This window comes from Peromyscus maniculatus, chromosome 3 (assembly GCF_049852395.1).
Source record: "Peromyscus maniculatus bairdii isolate BWxNUB_F1_BW_parent chromosome 3, HU_Pman_BW_mat_3.1, whole genome shotgun sequence".
In the NCBI taxonomy this organism is placed as follows: domain Eukaryota; kingdom Metazoa; phylum Chordata; class Mammalia; order Rodentia; family Cricetidae; genus Peromyscus; species Peromyscus maniculatus.
Genome location: NC_134854.1, coordinates 87,315,214 through 87,336,634, shown reverse-complemented (window position 1 = coordinate 87,336,634; position 21,421 = coordinate 87,315,214). Strand labels below are relative to the sequence as shown.

Below are 21,421 nucleotides of genomic sequence, written 5' to 3'. Positions count from 1 at the left end.
TTACTAGAAAACAGAGCAAACACAATATATTTGATATTTTTATCACATAAAATTCTTGGATTTCAAAAAAATAATACTTCAAACATTCAGAGTAATGTGTAACATGAGTAATTTATGTTTCTCTACTGTGTATTCTTCATGAAAGCAAAGTTAAGATTAAAATACATGAAATTCACACGGATGAAATCATTCAAGTTCTGTTTGATTGGGTCTATTTTTTCTGTGCTGGAACTTATGCCTTAAAGCCTCTGCTTTTAAACACATGACACCCAGCTGGATTCAATCACATACGCATGTCTCAGGGGTTATTTACTATAAGCTTATTCTCTGATATGTAGACCTAACTCTCTGGCCCTAGAAACAGCCTGCTCTCCTTCCATCCACAGATAATGCACAGATACATCTATGCAGACATACAAGCTAGAATAATTTTCTCAGTGTGGCACAGCACTCTCTACTAAGAATGACTGGCACAGAGTAAGGAACTGATTTCACAGCTGCCTTCATCAGACCCGACTCCACATGGTCCTTGTTACAGAGCAGGAAGGGATGGCCGAGGACATCCATGCTACCCCCATGGAGAGAGGTTCCCTAGAACTCGTGCCTTGCTGTCAGAGGGCAATCAGCAGGCCTGTGTGTTAGGGTGTCTGCCCCCTGACAGCCCTCCACTCTTCTTTCCCTCTGCCGTCTCTCACCCGGGCCACCTTTATTTCTTTGACACCCTTGAACTGTGACCTACAAGCCTTAATTTCCCTGGATAACTTCTCAAGCATTCCTCTGTAAAGAACCTGGTACCCACAGTCTTTGCACACAGTGCTTGGTTTGTCATTGGTTATGTGTGTCATTTACAAGTATGTGAGTGGTTATTCTAAGGTCCTAAGTCAAAGACATGCATGTCTTTTAGCTTTGTCCACAAAATTTTCAAATTATGCTCTGATATCCCTTCATTCATGTATCCCTAAAGTCACAGTGTCCATTCTTATATCTACTTAAACTAGTAATTCTTCATTCACAAAACAGTTACTACTCTAGACACTGTGCTGGGTGTGGGAAATACTTTTTTTTAAAGTCACATATAGTAGCCCCTGAACAGAAAGCTGCAGTTACATAATTCAATTAAATGCATTCTGCTTAGTGGGGAGAAAATTCACACAAGTGTGAAATTATTTAGAAAGCAGAAAGAGGATGAAAATCATTTAGTCTATCTAGTAGGTAAACTGTAACTTCCTTTCAAGAATATTTAGCTATTTACCATCAACCAGTGGTCATGTTCTATTTCACTGGAGAAATCGCAGCAGAAAAGTAAGAGAAAAGAGTCTGGTACCCTTAAGAATCAGATGACATCACAGTCCCCTCATAGCACATGAATAAAACTCTACAGAATTCAATCAGAAAGGTAGCCTTTTTTTTTTTTTTTTTTTTTTTTTGGTTTTTTTCGAGACAGGGTTTCTCTGTGTAGCTTTGCGCCTTTCCTGGGACTCACTAGGTAGTCCAGGCTGGCCTCGAACTCACAGAGATCCACCTGGCTCTGCCTCCCGAGTGCTGGGATTAAAGGCGTGCGCCACCACCGCCCGGCAAGGTAGCCATTTTTTAAATTCAAAAGGCAACATTTGGTTTGAATTACAGGATGAATGAAGAGGAGGCCTTCTGTCTGCTGTGAAAAGCAAGGCTGCTAACACCTACCCTGCCCAACAGTACCCTGTATGTCACACTCACATCTCAACTAAAAATTAAAGTGTTTACACTTGAGCATTTTATTCAATTTTGGGGAAAACTCTACTACTGAAATTCTTCTCCAGTAGAACACTGATTTCAATGATCCTCTGAAGAAGGCCAATGGTATTTGGGAACTCCTTGGATGGCAGTGCTTTCTGTCCTGACTCTCACTTCCAGCCCCAGGTCATTCTCCATACCTGTGTGGCTCCGGATGTGAACTCTCAGGGTCCCACTGCTGGCGAATTTCTGGCCACAATATGGGCAGACTTTCTCCTTTTCTCCTGTGTGTGTCTAAACAGGAATAAAAATGGTTGATGATAAATACAAAGGCTTTAGTAAAGATGATTAAGTACCTCTGACGATAGTAAATCTGTATTTTCCAGGATTATGTTTCATTAAAATGATTTAATGTCACAATGCGACTTTAAACAATTTATCATGGATAATCCCATGGGTTCAAAGATCCCTTAGAAGCATGCATTAGTGTTAATTTGAAAATAATTCTGCAGTTTACTGTTTAAGCCTTAATGGAATCATGTCTAACTAAACATGATTAAGTTATAGAAAACCAGTGCATGGAGCACAACCAGATAATCAAAACGGGGCCGGAGTTGCCCTTGACTGTTGCCAAGAAACATTTCCTTTGAATTGTTTTCCATATTCTTTGTGTGTATTTCACTCTAAAGGGCAGAATTAACCTCAAGAAAGTCATCTGTTACCTATGCTATGCTTGTCTGGACAGCTTTTACTACAAAACAGAAAGCATTACACATCTAATTTGGCCTAGAAAACCAGCAGGTGTTAATTGAGCAATCAATTGGAGAGAGAATCTCTGTCCTCCCCATACTTACTATCTAGGCACAAAATAATCACACTAGAAAAAGAGAAGGAACACCTGCAAAATACAATTCAGTGCTGGGATACTTGCCTATCATGCAGGAGGCTCTGGGGTCAATCCCTGCCAAATAAATAAATAATCACCAGGCGGTGGTGGCACACACCTTTAATCCCAGCACTCAGGAGGCATAGGCAGGCGGATCTCAGTGAGTTCGAGGCCAGCCTAGTCTACAGAACGATTTCCAGGACAGCCAAAGCTGTTACACAGAGAAACCCTATGTCAAAAAACCAAAATAATGATAATAATAATAAACAAACAAATGAAAATTGCCAAACAAAACTGCTGACAATTCTAGAAGGGAGGACAGAGAAAGTATGTTAAGGCCTCATATCTTCAACAGGAGACTAGTTTGTCTACCAACATTAAAAAAAAGAAAAAAATTCTATCATTCCAGTGAATGAGGAGTCATAGCAATCTGTAAAGTAGCAGGGTTTTTCAAACTTAGAACAACAACAACAACAAAAAAGTTGGTGGCTGAGGACTGTTACAAGGATCAGGAGGAAGCAATTACTTCAGGTATCTACCTACATGGTCTTTATAATATTGCTTTGAGAATATTTTCCAATAGTAGCCTGAAAATGGGTAAAAGCAGGTAATGTCTGATAATAGTTAATTATGGCCATCAAGTTAGTTGTTTTAAGAGTTGCTGAGGTTTGATTAGTGATGAAGACCGAAATGGGTGTGTGTAATGGCATTTCTGCAGACCATCAGATCATGAAGCCTCTGACCCAATCTAGAGATGGATTCAAATCTTATGGCCTTAATACTAGGTGGGGGAAAGGTCGGAGGTGGGGCCAGGCTGAAATGTGTCATTGGACAGTGTGTCCTTAAAAATATTTCTCGCCCAGGCTCTTGGTATTTTCCCTGCCTGCTTCCAGTCCACACTGAGGTGAAGAGGTTTTACCTGCCACTTGTTCGCACCACCAACATTGGAAACTTAACTGAATCTGTCATAAAATACCTTTGTCATTTTAAAGAGATTTAAAATGCATTTATTATAATGTATATTTATTTATGAAATATGAAAGTAAACTCAATTTGCTTGACATACTGATCTAATTAGCATAACACAAAAAAGGTAATCTTGAAATCACAAATGAAACTATTTCATATGAAGTCAATCAGTATCTGTCAAACTCCAGTTCCATAACAGGAAATCCCATGTGCCCTAGAATTCCAGTAAACACTTGAATTAGTTCTATAAAAACAACCTAGCCAGACGGTGGTGGTGCATGTCTTTAATCCCAGCACTTGGCCAGCATGGTCTATAGAGTGAATTCCAAGACAGCCAGAGTAACAGAGAAATCCTGCCTCAGAAATCCAAAACAAACAAACAAACCACCACAACAACAAAACAACCTACGTAAGGTTCTATTCATATTTTCAGAAGAAATCTTCTGTATTAAGTGAAAATGGTTAAAAGTGCACAGAATCTTACTAAACAGTTTCCAAGCCTTCCAATCAGTAAGGCTAAAGATAACACAAAGTATACATATAACTTTGAGGTTCTCATTTCATGGGAAAATGTCTATTCTGAAAAATAGAGAAAACATCTATTTCTTGGATAGTGAATCTAACTGTATATTTGTCATTGTCAATAAGCATGTAATAAATTAATATAAAACTGTCACAAGATAGTCAATATATATGGCCATAATCCTTAACCTTACAATGCATTCTGTTTTGATGAGGCTCCCACTTACTTTCTTATGACTTCTAAGCACTGACGGCGTAACAAAGGCCTTATTGCACAGCTCACACCGGTACTTCTTGTGTCTTTCATGGACCACTTGAACATGAACATTTAATGTGTCCTTCCTTTTAAATGTTGCATCACAATGATGACATTTGAAAGTCCTTTCACCTTAGAAGACAAGTCAACAGTCAAGCCACATACACAGGATTTCACATTTCTTTGCATTTCTTTGCAAATAACAGATTTCCTAATTCTGATGTGCTACTTCTATCAGAATCTGTCTTAATTCTATCAGAACTTTGCCCAACATTAACACCTAGAATCTAGCCAGAGACTAGACTTGGTTTTCAGTGTACAGGGAAAGAGCAGAAATTTCCAAAGGAAGTAGACAAGTTGTTAACATTTTAGTCTATGGTAACAGCTTTCATGTCTCATAGTGAAACTAGCTGTACTGTTAGTGCACTGTGTGAAACAAGACCTAGTACTTCATTTTCTCTGCTTTAACCAGTCTGGTCTTCCTGCTCTTTTAACTCACTTGTAGTGGGTAGCCATTCCAACCTTGATCTGGAAGTTCCAACCCCCATTGAGGCTTCGGTAACCGTCACACCTACAAGGCGAGGCCAAGAGAGGACCCTGAAGACCCGAGATCCAGATGTGCCATCTCTCTTGGTTCCTGGACCCTGGACGCTGGAGGTAGACCGAGCAGAGGTCTCCAGAGAATACTGCCGGACTGTGCTACGTCTTTCCCAGACCCTGCAACCTACCTATCCCTTCATTTGTAAATAAACCTCCCTTTTAACTATGTGGAGTGGCCTTAATAATTTCACCAATATCTGGCACCCAACGTGGGGCACAACCCCACGACCCTGAGATTGAGAGTCTCATGCTCTACCGACTAGGCTAGCTTTGGATGACTGTCCAGGCTGCCAGCTGTCTCTGTCTACCCTGCAAGACTCCCAAAAGTTGCTTGCATCCTTCTCCTATTTCTCAGATAGTATTATATCCTTCTGAGGTCTTTGATGTAGTTGAAGACTAGTTATAATTTTCTTTAGTTATGATAAAAGATAAGTTAGATATGAAACTTTAGACTCACAAATAAGATAGATAGGGTATCTTCTTTAATTTTGCCAAATACAAATAGACTAGATATTGTAACTGTAATTCTTGCTAGATAACTGTTTTGGCATATGTAATTTTACTATATGAAAGTTAAAACCTTCCTTTAAAAAAAAAAGAAAGAAAGAAAGAAAAGGGGAAGTGCTGTGGTGCTGTGGATATCGCTCTGTATAAATAAAATGCTAATTGGTCAGTAGCCAGGCAGGAAGTATAGGCGGGACAAGCAGAGAAGACAATTCTGGGAAGTGGAGGTTGAGGCAGGGACACAATGCCAGCCTCCGTGAGGAGAGGCAACATGTTAAGATACCAGTAAGCCACAAGCCACGTGGCAACTTACAGATTGATTAATAGAAATGGGTTAATTTAAGATATAAGAACAGTTAGCAAGAAGCCTGCTACGGTTTAAATAATATAAGCGTCTGTGTGTTTATTTTATAAGTGGGCTGTCGGACTGCCGGGACTTGGCGGGACCCAGAGAGAAAACTCTCTAGCTACACTCACTGGTCTTCACTGATGACCCTGTCTGAGCCTTACATTGTTTACTTAGTCCCTAAAGTCTGAAGGTTGACTTTTCTGGCCCGATACCGCAGTACAGCTTCAGAAAGTCTCTTCTAGTGTAGCTCATCACCATTTCAGCTACAGAGCACATAGAACATTCTCACAAGCCACCTCAGTCCTTCCTCTAGAGCTGCTGAGAACCAAGAGGGTGACATCAGAAATATCATACTATGGATGTTACAAATTCATTGCTGTTATGTGAAATAAAATTTCATGTTTCCCATGATAAATTTCCTTAGCATCAAAACAAATTCAGCCACATGTTTTAACAGGATGAATGAAGTTCACTTGTCTAGTTGCCTATTCTAAAATTCATATATCTCTTAAGCTATCTAACTTAATACTTCCTGCTGTTGTGAAACAAATTTTATTCTTTAATGATGAAGTTGTTCTTTATGAGGAAATGGAAGTCAAGCTAAGCACTCTCCAGAGTGACTGACCTGGACTGGAAACACTGCCCTGTCTTTTCCTACAGGAAGCAGCTTCCTTTCTCATGATCATCACCACAATGTACAAAAGCTTAAGGCCTTTATTATTTTTTCATATTGGACCCTAACCTGAGCAGGGAAACCTTCTTGTGTACAGACAATTGCCACAATGCCTTGTATTTGAAATTTAATATTTATGCAGCAGTAGGAATGTTACACATACACTTTTTAAAAGATGTGCGTCTATGTAGAACATAATGAAAAACTTACCTACTAAAATAAGTACAGAAATCAGAAGTTTTACATGAAGTAGGAAAGGTGCCTGCCTGTCAGATATCTGTATGCAATGTCTAGAATCCCCTACATAAATGACTGTCAGACTCAACAATCTCAATTTCTACTTAAAAAGGTGTTGAATTAGATGTGTATTCTGACCCATTCCAATTTTAAGCCTATGAGCTAATAAAACCCTGACCTGTAACATAACTCCCAGTTTTATAGAGGCAGACAAGTTTCCTTAATCATCATAGGTAAAAGGGAATTAACGTCTGTGTTTCAAAACAATGGTCAAAGCATACTGAGTGTGGGATATCATTTTTACAAAACAAACTATAAATACTGGGAAGAGAAGATGTAAAATAAAGTATCTCATAAAATGATTAATGGTTCTTTAAGAAACAAGGCAATCTGCTTCTTTATGCTTTAAACAGACTGTCTAACAATTCACAGTGCACATCTGTGATGTCTACATTCTGAAAGGGTCTAAGGACACAGTGGGAAGTAACTCTATCTGTCCTCAGCTGCCCGGATTGTGACTTACTGTTGTGGATTAACAGGTGTCTTTGCAGAGAAAATGGGGTGCGGAACAAGGCTTTACATTCGTCACATTGAAATGGTCTCTCCTCAGAGTGGGTCTGCAGAAGAAAGACAGTGGGGAAAGGGAGAATGAGGTCATCACTACAGAAAGCAAACAGCATCTTGTTTCTTCTCAGAAATCTCTGCTATGGAGGAGGAGGAAAAGCAAAACCATATGCATTCACAGGAAAGAAATACGTGTTCTGTCAAACTCTCAAATTCATTAGAAATTCAATAAATAGCAAAGGTAATTGTTATTACTACCTCAAATTGCTAATCTAAACACACAGGGAGATTTTGTAAAAACTACTTCGTAGACCAACATGGTGTATTGTTTTGTCTAGTGTACAGTTAGCCCTAAGGGGCACTTGCCAGGATTGTTCATTTTCCATAGAGGCAAGAGAAACAGTTCACAGGACATGGTCTCCACCCTTTCCCTAAAACCTCACTGACATATTTAAAGAGACCCAATCCTCAGGGCTGTTTTGTGTCTAAGTTACAAGAGTATGGGCTCATATGGTTAACCCGGGGTAGCATTCATTAAATACTTTGTATCAAATGTCATGCTAAATACTGTAAAGGAATTGATGAATCCCAAAAGCCAAGTACCTGATTTAAATGGTATTACTGACAACATTTTTTTTTTGAGTAAAACTGAAATTTATTATATGCCACAGTCGTCCTAGGGACCTCCATGCTATATATATAGCCTCTATGGTTCTATGGGTTGTGGTCTGATTGTTCATTTTATATCTAGAATCCACCAATGAGTGAGTACATACCATAACTGTCTTTCTGGGTTTGGGTTACCTCACTCAGGATGATTTTTTCTAGTTCCATCCATTTGCCTGCAAATTTCATGCTTTCATTGTTTTTCTCTGCTGAGTAGTACTCCATTGTGTATATGTACCACATTTTTTTCATCCATTCTTCCATTGATGGGCATCTAGGTTGTTTCCAGGTTCTGGCTATTACAAATAGTGCTGCTATGAACATAGCTGAGCATGTATCTTTATGGTATGTATCAGCATTCTTTGGGTATATGCCCAAGAGTGGGATGGCTGGGTCTTGAGGTAGTTCGATTCCTAATTTTCTGAGAAACCGCCATACTGATTTCCACAGTGGTTGTACAAGTTTACATTCCCACCAACAGTGGAGGAGTGTTCCCTTTGCTCCACATCCTCTCCAACATTGGTTGTCATTGGTGTTTTTGATCTTAGCCATTCTAACAGGTGTAAGGTGGTATCTCAGAGTCGTTTTGATTTGCATTTCTCTGATGATTAAGGATGTTGAGCATTTCTTTAAATGTCTTTCAGCCATTTGTAGTTCTTGTTTTGTGAATTCTCTGTTTAGCTCTTTAGCCCATTTTTTAATTGGACTGTTCAGTGCTTTGATGTCTAGTTTCTTGAGTTCTTTATATATTGTGGAGATCAATCCTCTGTCAGATGTGGGGTTGGTGAAGATCTTTTCCCAATCTGTTGGCTGTCTTTTTGTCTTATTGACTGTGTCTTTTGCTCTGCAAAAGCTTCTCAGTTTTGAGAAGTCCCATTTATTAATGGTTGTGCTCAGGGTTTGTGCTGTCGGTGTTTTATTTAGGAAATGGTCTCCAGTGCCAATGCGTTCAAGAGTGCTTCCTATCTTCTTTTCTATTAAGTTTAGTGTAACTGGATTTATGTTTAGGTCTTTGATCCACTTGGACTTGAGTTTTGTGCATGGTGACAGATATGGATCTATTTGTAATCTTTTACATATTGACATCCAGTTATGCCAGCACCATTTGTTGAAGATACTTTCTTTGTTCCATTGTATAGTTTTGGCTCCTTTGTCAAAAACCAGGTGTTCATATGTGCATGGATTAATGTCAGGGTCTTCAATTCGATTCCATTGGTCCGTATGTTGGTTTTTATACCAGTACCAAGCTGTTTTTATTACTATAGCTCTATAGTAGAGTTTGAGGTCCGGGATGGTGATGCCTCCAAGGGTTGCTTTATCGTATAGGATTCTTTTAGCTATCCTGGGTCTTTTGTTTTTCCATATAAAGTTGAGTATTTTTCTTTCCAAGTCTGTGAAGAATTGTGTTGGGATTTTGATGGGGATTGCATTGAATCTGTAGATTGCTTTTGGTAAGATTGCCATTTTTACTATGTTAATCCTACCTATCCATGAGCATGGGAGATCCTTCCATTTTCTGATATCTTCTTCAATTTCTTTCTTTAGAGATTTAAAGTTCTTATCAAAAAGGTCTTTCACTTGTTTAGTTAGTGTTATCCCAAGGTATTTTATATTATTTGTGGCTATTGTAAAGGGTGATGTTTCTCTGATTTCTTTCTCAGCCCTTTTATCATTTGTGTATAGGAGGGCTACTGATTTTTTTGAGTTGATCTTGTATCCTGCCACTTTACTGAAGGAGTTTATCAGCTGTAGAAGTTCCCTGGTAGAGTTTTTAGGGTCACTTATGTATACTATCATATCATCTGCAAATAGTGAAAGTTTGACTTCTTCCTTGCCAATTTGTATCCCTTTGATCTCCTTTTGTTGTCTTATTGCTCTAGCTAGAACTTCTAGTACTATATTGAATAAGTATGGGGAGAGTGGACAGCCTTGTCTTGTTCCTGAATTTAGTGGTATCGCTTTGAGTTTCTCTCCATTTAATTTGATGTTTGCTGTTGGCTTGCTATAAATTGCTTTTATTATGTTTAGAAATGTTCCTTGTATTCCTATTCTTTCTAAGACCTTTATCATGAAGGGGTGTTGGATTTTGTCAAAGGCTTTTTCAGCATCTAGGGAGATGATCATGTGGTTTTTTTCTTTCAGTTTGTTTATATGGTGTATTACATTGACTGATTTCCGTATGTTGAACCATCCTTGCATCCCTGGGATGAATCCTACTTGGTCGTGATGGATGATTGTTTTGATGTATTTTTGGATTCGGTTTGCCAATATTTTGTTGAGTATTTTTGCATCGATGTTCATGAGGGAGATTGGTCTGTAGTTCTCTTTCTTTGTTGCATCTTTGTGTGGTTTGGGTATCAGGGTAATTGTAGCCTCATAAAAAGAGTTTGGTAGTGTTCCTTCTGTTTCTATTGTGTGGAACACTTTGAAGAGGATTGGTATTAGTTCTTCTTTGAAAGTCTGGTAGAATTCTGCACTGAAACCATCTGGTCCTGGGCTTTTTTTAGTTGGGAGACTTTTGATGACTGTTTCTATTTCTTTAGGGGTTATTGGTCTATTTATATGGTTTATCTGGTCTTGATTTAATTTTGGTATTTGGTATTTATCCAGAAAATTGTCCATTTCTTCCTGGTTTTCCATTTTTGTGGAGTACAGGTTTTTGAAGTATGATCTGATGATTCTCTGGATTTCCTCATTGTCTGTTGTTATGTCTCCCTTTTCATTTCTGATTTTGTGAATTTGGGTGTTCTTTCTTTGCCTTTTGGTTAATTTGGCAAGTGGTTTGTCTATCTTGTTGATTTTTTCAAAGAACCAACTCTTTGTTTCATTGATTTTTTGTATTGTTCTCTTGTTTTCTATTTCGTTGATTTCAGCCCTCAATTTGATTATTTCCTGGCGTCTATTTCTCCTGGGTGAGTTTGTTTCTTTTTGTTCTAGAGCTTTCAGTTGTGCTGTTAATTCATTGGTATGGGATTGCTCCATCTTCTTTATGTGTGCATTTAGAGCTATGAATTTTCCTCTTAGCACTGCTTTCATAGTGTCCCATAAGTTTGGGTATGTTGTACTTTCATTTTCATTGAATTCTAGGAACTCTTTAATTTCTGTCTTTATTTCTTCCTTGACCCATTGATGTTTCAGGTGGGTATTATTCAGTTTCCATGAGTTTGTGGGTTTTCTATAATTTTTGTTGTTATTGAGTTCTAACTTTAAGGCATGGTGGTCTGATAAAATACAGGAGGTTATTCCAATTTTTTTGTATCTGTTGATATTTGTTTTGTGTCCAAGCAAGTGGTCAATTTTTGAGAAGGTTCCATGGGGTGCTGAGAAGAAGGTATATTCTTTTGTGTTAGGATGGAATATTCTGTAGATATCTGTTAGGTCCATTTGAGTCATAACATCTGTTAGGTCCTTTATTTCTTTGTTAAGTTTCAGTCTGGTAGATCTATCTTTTGGTGAGAATGGTGTGTTAAAATCTCCCACTACTAATGTGTGGGGTTTGATGTGCGTTTTAAACTTTAGTAGTGTTTCTTTTATGAATGTGGGTGCTTTTGTATTTGGAGCATAAATGTTTAGAATCGAGACTTCATCTTGGTGGATTTATCCTGTGATGAATATGTAATGTCCATCCTGGTCTCTTTTGATTGATTTTAGTTTGAAGTCTGTTTTATTAGATATTAGGATAGCTACACCAGCTTGTTTCTTAGGTCCATTTGCTTGGAAAACCTTTTCCCAGCCCTTTAGTCGGAGGTAGTGTCTGTCTTTGGAGTTAAGGTGTGTTTCTTGTATGCAGCATATGGATGGGTCCTGTTTTCTAATCCATTCTGTTAGCCTGTGTCTTTTTATAGGTGAGTTGAGACCATTGATATTGATGGATATTAATGACCAGTGATTGTTAATTCCTGTTATTTTTTTGGTTGTGTTGTGTTGTCCTTCTGTGGTGTATGTTGGTGTAGGATTATCTATTGCTTGATTTTTCATGGATGTGTTTAGCTTCTTTGGGTTGAATTTTCCCTTCTAGTGCTTTCTGTAGGGCTGGGTTTGTGGACAGGTATTGATTAAATCTGGTTTCATCCTGGAATATTTTGTTTACTCCGCCTATGGTGATTAAGAGTTTTGCTGGGTATAATAGTCTGGGTTGGCATCCATGGTCTCTTAGTGTCTGCATGAGGTTTGTCCATGATCTTCTGTCTTTCATAGTCTCTATTGAGTAGTCTGGTGTTATTCTGATGGGTTTGCCTTTATATGTTACTTGGTCCTTTTCCTTTGCAGCTCTCAATATTTTTTCTTTATTCTGTGTGTTTAGTGTTTTGATTATTATGTGGCGAGGGGACTTTTTTTTTGGATCCAGCCTATTCGGTGTTCTGTAAGCTTCTTGTATCTTCATAGGTATTTCTTTCTTTAGGTTAGGAAAGTTTTCTTCTATGATTTTGTTGAATATATTTTCTGTGCCTTTGAGTTGGTATTCTTCTCCTTCTTCTATCCCTATTATTCTTAGGTTTGGTCTTTTCATGGTGTCCCAAATTTCCTGGACGTTTTGTGTTAGGACTTTTTTGTCTTTATTGTTTTCTTTGACTGACGAATCTATTTTCTCTATCGTGTCTTCAGTGTCAGAGATTCTCTGTTCCATCTCTTGCAATCGGTTGGTTATGCTTGTTTCTGTAGTTCCTGTTCGTTTTGTCAGGATTTCTATTTACAGCATTCCCTCAGCATGTGTTTTCTTTATTGTCTCAAATTCATTTTTCAGATCTTGGAATGTTTCTTTCATCTGTTTAATTGCTTTTTCTTGGCTTTCTTTGATTTCTTCCCATTTTTTGTTCGTTTTTTCTTCCATTTCTTTAAGGGAGTTTTTTTATTTCCTCTTTAATGGAGTTTTTCATTTCCTCTTTAAGGGAAGTTTTTATTTCCTCTTTAAGGGTGTTTTTTATTTCCTCTTTAAGGATAGTTTTTATTTCCTCTTTAAGGTAGTTTTTCAATTCCTCTTTAAGGAAAGTTTTTATTTCCTCATTGAGGGAATGTTTTATTTCTTCTTTAAGGGCCTCTATCATCTTCTTAATGTCATTTTTAGGGTTGATTTCTTCTGTTTCTTCTGTCATGGTATGTTTAGGTCTTGCAGGTGTAGAATCACTAGGTTCTGATGTTGCCATATAGGTCTTTATGTTGTTGCCTGTATTTTTGCACTGGCGTCTACTCATCTCTTCCTCTGTGAGGTGCAGGTGGTGTCTGTGTCTGAGAGTGCCTCTCTTGTTCTAATTTTTAGTCTTGGTTTAGTAGTGGTTCTTGGTTAAATTGGTGCTATTGGGCTATTTCTTCAGGGGCAGCTGATTTCGATCGGTGAATTTATATACTTATGATTCTGGTGATCTGGTTTGGTGTCTGGGTAGCGCCTTCTTCTGTGTTCTCAGGTCACTTTTTGTTCATTTGTCAACTCCTCAACTGATCTTGTTTCTTCAGACTTTAAACTGTAGGCATCTGAATCCTCTCCCAGATGGGTTTCAGCTGAGCAGGGTAGTCTCACCAACACCTCCAAGTTGTTGGGTTTCTCAGGATCAGCAGCTGGGCCCTGGGTTGTCCTCAGACGGAGTGTTCAGATTCGTTCTGGTTCTGACCCACGGAGATAGCTTCTTCCCCAGATGTTGGGGTTAGGGGCGTCCCTGTTCCAAGCTGCGTCTGCTTGTCTCCGTCCCTGGGCCTGTTTACCTCTGTGGTCCGCCGCCAGGCCTGTATGTCCCTGTCAGCTGCCGCTGGGTCTGTCTGCCTCTGGGGGCCGCCACCGGGCCTGAATGTCCCTGTCGGCTGCTGCCGCTGGGCACGTCTACCTCAGCGGGCTGCCGCTGGTCCCGTCTACCTCCACAGGCCGCCGCCACAAGCCTACCTGCGTCTGCTTGTTTCCGCCGCCGGGCCTGTCTACCTCTGCGGGTCTCCGCTGGGCCTGAATGTCTCTGCCGGCTGCCGCCGGGCCTGAATGTCCCTGTCGGCTGCCGCCGCTGGGCCCGTCTACCTCAGCGGGCCACCGCTGGGCCCGTCTACCTCTGTGGGCCGCCTCTGGGCCTGAATGTCTCTGCCGGCTGCCGCCGGGCCTGAATGTCCCTGTCGGCTGCCGCCGCTGGGCCCGTCTACCTCAGGGGGCTGCTGCTGGGCCCGTCTACCTCCGCGGGCCGCCGCCGCAGGCCTACCTGCGTCTGCTTGTCTCTGCCGCCGGGCCTGTCTCCTGACAACATTTTAAGATGAAAAAAAGTGCAGATTTGCCAGAGATGTGGGTGTTATAAAGGTCTATGGCACACAACAAACAAACGAGCATTGAAATGATCCACAGAAGTTTAAACCAGTTTGGCACAAACTGTAAATAAAATCTTATTCTATATGATGGATGACAAGGTTTATTTATTTACATTTTAAAATTTTATTTTATGTGTATGTATGTTTTGCCTGCATGTGTACCACCTACATAACTGGTGCCTGCAGAGACCAGAAAAGGGCACTGAATCTCCTGGAACTGGAGTTACAAATGATTATAAACTGCCACGTAGGTGCTGAAAACTGAACCCAGGTCTCTCTACAGGAAGAGCAAGTGCTCTTAACTGCTGAACCATCTCTCCAGCTCCAGTTGGCAAAATTTAACAAGGTTCACAAATACATTTTTAAAACCCAAAATTTAACAAGGTTCACAAATACATTTTTAAAACCCTCAAAAGTTCAACAATATCCTTTCACTACAACAAAAAAAAGCTGTAAATCGGATAAGTTCTATGGTATTAGTACAAAAAGAGCAAGAGACAACTGAAGAAGTCACTTTATTCACATTATATTCACATATACTTTCACAATTTGATGGGCATTCCAATATTCAAGTCTAAGAAGTATCATGTGGAACAATGCTGTAACATAAGCATTATTATGACTGTTTCCATTGTCAAAAACTTAAAGGGTGGAGGAAACAAATATTAAAAGTCAGGGTAAATTTAAGAAGTTTAAATGTGTTGTTTGGACACAGAAATTGTAGATAAATAAAAACAGAGAAGGGGAAGAACATTTCTTTCATTATATAACATAAATGATATTAGGAACATGACACTCCAAAATGGTGACAGAAACACGTAGTATTTACTAAAAAGGAAGTTAGGTCCTTCTAACAGTAGGAGAGAGGCTGTATGGATTTAGCATTTATTTCTTCACACATTGCTTTTCTGAGACAGTCTTGCTATGCACCTAAGGCTGGCCTTGAGTTTGTGTCAATCTCAGGACTTTGCCTCACAAAAGCTGATATTACAGATGCTCACTGTCACACCTGGCTTCAGCTATGTTTTAAAATAAAGAATAAAACCTCAAGTGTTATAGAGAAAAAATGTTAGCTATTTTTAAATAATAATTGAATGAGAAAAGGTTTTCTAAGTATGATGGAAAACTAGATGTTTGGATTTAAAAATAAATTTAATATTGCAAAGTAAAAGTGTTTTCCAATCACCAAAGAAACTATTTGTGACACCAAATAACAGTTTAACATTACAAATATAAGATTTGATGGCACATTAATATGGAAATGGAAAACTGCAAAAGAAAACTGGTAGAAGACACCTTCGCTTTCATTTGGCAGGATGTTTTGTATCAGGTCTATAGTGTGCACTTTGCTTCTATGGATTCATCCTATTTCAGATTATGAGGATACAGGAAGAACAAAAGCCACAAAAGTTGTCCCATTGCAAGGCTTTTATCCTGTGTGTGTAATAAACACCTACACTATGTTAGGAACTGACACAAGCTATAGAGGAAAATGAAGATGAGCACAAATAGTACTACAAGGAACAGATTTTTTCTTCTTTTTTTTTTATTTTTCGAGACAGGGTTTCTCTGTGTAGCTTTGCGCCTTTCCTGGAACTTACTTGGTAGCCCAGGCTGGTTCCAAACTCACAGAGATCCACCTGCCTCTGCCTCCCGAGTGCTGGGATTAAAGGCATGTGCCACAACCGCCCGGCCGAGGAACAGATTTTAAATAGATAGTCAAGACAATTCTAACGGGGTGACATCTGAGAAAACTCTGTTGTTCTGAGGGAACAAAGGACAGGTGCCTGGGTGATAAACACAGGACCTGGGGAAATCAGGGGAGGGCATGCCTCACCCCCACATTTCCCCAGAGTACTCTTGAGTAGAAGCAGCAGGAAATATTAGTTAGAAGGATAGAGGGGAAAGAAATGATAGAGAATGCAGGATAGCCTCGAGAGGGCCTGGATCCTAATCTACCAGGCCTTGACTGTCTCTGCTTTAGGGTATTTAAAGGAATGCCAAGGGGTGGAGCAAAAGACCTCTCCTCAGCACAGCCAAGTGCAGACCATCTCAGACACCTGTACTCAGGCCCGTGGTCCAATCATCCTCTTTATACAGACCTGCTGGGTAAAGCCAAGACGAAAATGGGCTCCAACAGGGAAGAGGTCAGACTGTTTTTCTTTTCCTAAAGACATACAAAGAAATGACTGTGCTCCCATATGGAGAGTAATAACAGAACACAGAAATGTTTTGATCCATGTGCTGCTTGGTGACTCATTGAGACTATTGGGGTTGCTTGCATAAGCACAGGCAACTCTGACATGATGACTTGGGGAAGCTACACCAACCAGAGGTCCTACCTAGTAAACTATTTCCCTCCTACTCAGCAGTGAGTGGAATTTCAGTGAGAGGCATGCTCCCTGGACCCACTGAAGGCCTCTACTGAGGGAATGTGTACAGATGAGTCTCATCAGGGTCATGTATGGGTGATCACAGCTTTCTGATTCAGGTTGGCAACAGTCATAACTAACTAGGACAAACACCTATGCTTCAGCTCATGTGACTGGAGTGATATGAATGAGACAGAGAAATGGGAAGATGCAGAAACAGGCAAGGGAGAAGAAAAAGAGAAGAGACTAATTGTGGAGGCCAGGTCAGCCTAAAGAGTTGTCAATTATTCCAAGAGACGGAAGGTCTATAAAGAGTTTTGGTAGGTGAGTAGCATGTCTGAGACTGTGTTGATTTGAGAATCTGCAGCAAAAAACCAGGCAAGAGGTGATAAATCTGCAGAGGCAGGCTTGGATAAGAAAAGCAGGACAGCTGTTGTCTTATAGGAAGAAACAGGCCTCGTACATGAACTTGGATATGAAGCATGAGATAGAAAGCAAGCATGGCCTGCAGATCAGTAATATGTGAAGCTAATTGTTTGGGTCAAACTCATGGTGTTCAAGTAACTTTTAAAGACACTCCTAGGCAGTAAACTATTTCAAACCTGGATTAAAGTATATAGAATGAACATTACAAGGTAACAGTGCTACATGTACATGTATATATAATTAACGACAAATTCCAAGAATGACAAATTAAAAACAGAATCTGTTGTCCATGAAAGTGTCACACATGAAGAAAATAGATATTACTTAGTGTTTGCCAGAGCAAAGCAGAGCAAGGCAAGCTCACAAACTGTGAGTAGGAAGGTAAACTTTCTGGGTTTCATTGTGGCACACTGTTCTCAGATGGCAAATATGCATACCCTTGTGACTGACCAATTTCCTTCACAAAATACCTCTGAAAGTTTTAAGAAGAACAAAATTAAAACAAAAGAAAACTCTTGAATGATTATTAAAAAAGATATAAAAGGGTTAATATTTGTATTTATATTTATTTCTTTAGTTTACTTTATTTAATAAGGAAAATCATGTATAAGTTTTTAAAGTGTCATATTACATACAGAATACCATTTAGCCATATACATTTTACTCACACACAATGGAGTCTGGGAAGATGGTCTAAAAAAAAAATCTGCAAGGGGAATTTTCATAGAAAAGTAGGAGAATTTGACAGCATGCTTGCTTTCTTATCTGTTTGGTTTTTGAACTTTACACAATGAGTAGATACTGCTATTTACTACAAAAGCTACAAAAAGAGTTTTCAGATTTGAGCAGATAATTTCTTTAGCCTTCTTAAAAAAATACTATATTCTACCAACAATCGTTTTTTTCAATATCGGGACAGTAATAATTAAAAAATATTAGAAAAATAGGATATAGATATGATATAGCTAAAAAGGTAGATTATTGAATCTACTACTGAAAGACAATTACTAGTTTTAAATACTTTACATTGGATTGGATTTTTATATATTGTATACAAATTATATATATTGAGATTGATATTGTTAGAAAAAGATGTGGGATAATGCTTTTATACACTGGTTTAATAAAATGCTGATTGGCCAGTAGCCAAGTATAGGTGGGATAAGTGGACAAGGGGAATTCTGGGAAGAAGGGCTGAGTCAGGAGTCGCCAGCCAGACACAGAGGAAGCAAAATGTGAAGGCAGAACTGAAAAAAGGTACCAAGCCACATGCCTAAACACAGATAAGAATTATGGGGTAATTTAAGTATAAGAGCTAGTCAGTAACAAGCCTGAGCAAATGGCCAAGCAGCATTTTATTAAACCAGTGTACAAAAGCATTATCCCACAGCAAACAATAACAGATATTGGTGGTAATCACAGATTAGCATATTTAAAGTTATAAGCTGGTAGGGTACAGCCAGGTAGATAAATACTTTTTACCGAATAAGATCCCAACATGACCTCTGGGTTGGAACATTATAAATTATAAACATTAGCAGTGAATCCATGTGTTTAATTGACAGGAAGACCCTGACTCATGTAAGAAATGATTGTGTACAGTGTTCACATGTTGTAGACAGAGAATTTGTGTTCATGATATGTTTTACAAGTATCAGATGAAATTAAGCTTCTTAAAAGGTATTTTACCATTAAATTTTTCACTGATTTAATAATTGATCCCCAAGCTATATTTTTTCTCCAACTGCCAAGGCACTGATGTCACCAACATCTGCTAATGTAATAAAGTTGCCATGAATAAATAGCATGAATTTTTTTTTTAGATACTTAGTTTTTATGGACCAAGTCCAATTCTGGTTAGAGATGTAGAAAAGACATAAGAAATGTGTTGCACTATCTATAACATCCATTAAAATTCTCAAAAATGCCTCAGGAGGATAACATAACATGCACTAAAATACCAAATTTGTATAATTCTAGCCACATAGATCAAACATTAATTTCACAGTACCAGAATGAAATTTTCATCAGGGCCATTCACAGCTAAAATTTATAACTTTGACTTTTAATAGTCTATATTGACCCATAGTAATAGTATTTCTTGCTGATGGTAGTTTACCTTTGGGACATATACCATACAAGAAAACTAATTAAGTCTCTATCATATTGTCTCTTCCCATGGCTCAGGGACCACTGCAGAAGTGGTGGAAAGACTCTAAGAGCCAGAGGCAGTAGATGACAACAAGCAAGCTGTTTTCCAGGCATAGCAGGGCACCTGTGAACTCACTGCAGTTAGAGCAGCTTGTATAAGACCTACACCAGTTCAAGCCAGACAAAACCACAGCATGGAGATGGGAGGTGGGCATGAGGTCCCACCACAACTAAGAAGTTATTGGCGGTTGAGGGCTGATAGGAGAGGAAGGGTCGACTTTCTTTAAAGGTGTGACCCCTGGTAAGGCAACTACACTTCAGTGGAAGGCCACACATCCAAGAGTATATGGGTAGCATAAAGTTACTTGATAGTTTAGAGATAAAAGAGGATGCAAAGCTGGGTGTCGGGAAGAAAGAGGGTGGATTCCAGAGGATCTGGGTAAGGGTATGAATATGATCAAACCACACTGTATGAAAATCTTCAAGAACAAATAAAAATGAGAAAAATTTAAAACTAATTAAATATAGAATGAATGTAGAAAAATAAAGAAGAGAAGAAAAGAAAGGAGTCTGTTACACAGACTCAAGCCTCTCATAAGGGTGTGCTAACCCAGTGAGCTACATAATAGACCTGAAGCCACATCAGTATGTTTTATCTAGATGTATACAAGGTCTGTGGGCTAAATTTATACAGCCGGATCTACAACTGGCTTCTTTAAAAGGCCCTCCCCCCCCACTCCTACTCCTCCTCAGAAAAATACACTAAAACTAGAGCTATGTTGATGAGTTCAATTTAAGTTCAGTAGAGTAGCAGGTAGCTCACTCCACTCAGAAAAGAGGAGGAAAAACTGGAAATGATTCCTACATGAGATCATTGACTAGCCAAGCTAAAGCACTCAGGTTCTCATCTTTGGTTTTCTATATCCGAACTCTTTACAAACTTAGACCAAAAGCATGTCGAAGGTTTTATGCAAAAAGATTGTGTTTAACTCTGTCAACAAAATCTACTTGGGTTATTAGGATTGCAGGCCTTCCCATACAGCAATATACTGGTTGATATAATAGTATTCAATTTTTTTAGAAAAAAGAACTATGTACAATAATTTGTTGACAAGAACCCAGAAGGATATCGCCCAGGAAAAGACTGGGATGGTGGTGTGTGTGTGTGTGTGTGTGTGTGTGTGTGTGTGTGTGTGTGTGTGTGTGTGTGTATGTGTTCGTTGTTTTTTGGGGTGGAAGGGACTCAGTAAATACAACCCATGCTGTATAACTGATGACCATGCATTCACATACGATCTCAGGTTTTATTCTTATGAGATGTCTACTAAAGAAAGAAAAAGTAGCAAGAAAAGTTTTAAATTTGATTACAAAAGAAATAATGTGCTTCTATTTTTTTCCCCAGTATTTCTCTCTTGTGGTTGTGTGAAGGTTAGAGCAGATACTCAATCACATGAATGAGCAAAGATGAAAAGGGAGTTTCTCGACTAAGGTCCAAGAATAAAAGGACATCATTGACTTCCCAGTGTGCTATGATCCAAATATTCAACAGAGTAAGGAAAAGTTCAGAAAGATTAGGTCATTATGCTAAATAAAATAAGCCATGGAAAGAAAATTACGGTGTAGAATCTAAAAATGTCAAACTCATAAAGCAGAGAGTAAATGGTGGTTGACAGAGTGTAGAGGGAAGGAAAATGGGATGATGCTGGTAAAAAGATACATAGTTTCAACTACAGTGAATAAGCAAATGTACAATAAGCTGACTGTAATGCTGTACTATATATTTATAAATGCTAATAGTATGGATTGTTAACTTTTAATTTTTGGATAAAAATTACATATGTGTATATCACACAACATGACATTATGACATATGTATCGGTGATTAATTAACACACTATCATCTCACATATAGGGATGTTTTTGTTTTGTTTCTGTAATGAGAATATGTAAATCACAAGAATAGATCTTACATGTTCTTATATCAAATAGAAACAGAAAATCATATTAGATGATGGATATGTTATGTCAGATGACAGACATGTTGACTATTTTGCCTGTGCTAATCATTTCACAGTGTTTGCTCAATTAAAAGATCACAATGTACACTGTCAATATGAACAAATTTTGTCAAATGTACTTCCATCATAAAAATAATTAATTTAAAAGCAAGCTGCACATTGTTATTTCTTCACCCACTTAAGAACAGTGGCAGCAAAGTTAATAAAACATGAGCCCCAGTAGATGATCAGCACCCGCT

At 38.7% G+C, this 21,421-nt stretch overlaps 1 protein-coding gene across 2 annotated transcripts in view; it reads right to left on the bottom strand.

Annotated features, from left to right (window-relative positions):
* Positions 1 to 21,421, bottom strand: part of Prdm5 (PR/SET domain 5) — a 222,759-nt gene that overhangs the window by 59,373 nt on the left and 141,965 nt on the right. For both annotated transcript variants that reach the window (XM_076566884.1, XM_042273429.2), the window contains exons 10-12: positions 7,233 to 7,326; positions 4,318 to 4,478; positions 1,914 to 2,007 (exon numbers count right to left, since the gene is read on the bottom strand). In XM_076566884.1, coding sequence (XP_076422999.1) covers positions 1,914 to 2,007; positions 4,318 to 4,478; positions 7,233 to 7,326 — 349 coding nt within the window. The remainder of the gene's footprint in view (positions 1 to 1,913; positions 2,008 to 4,317; positions 4,479 to 7,232; positions 7,327 to 21,421) is intronic.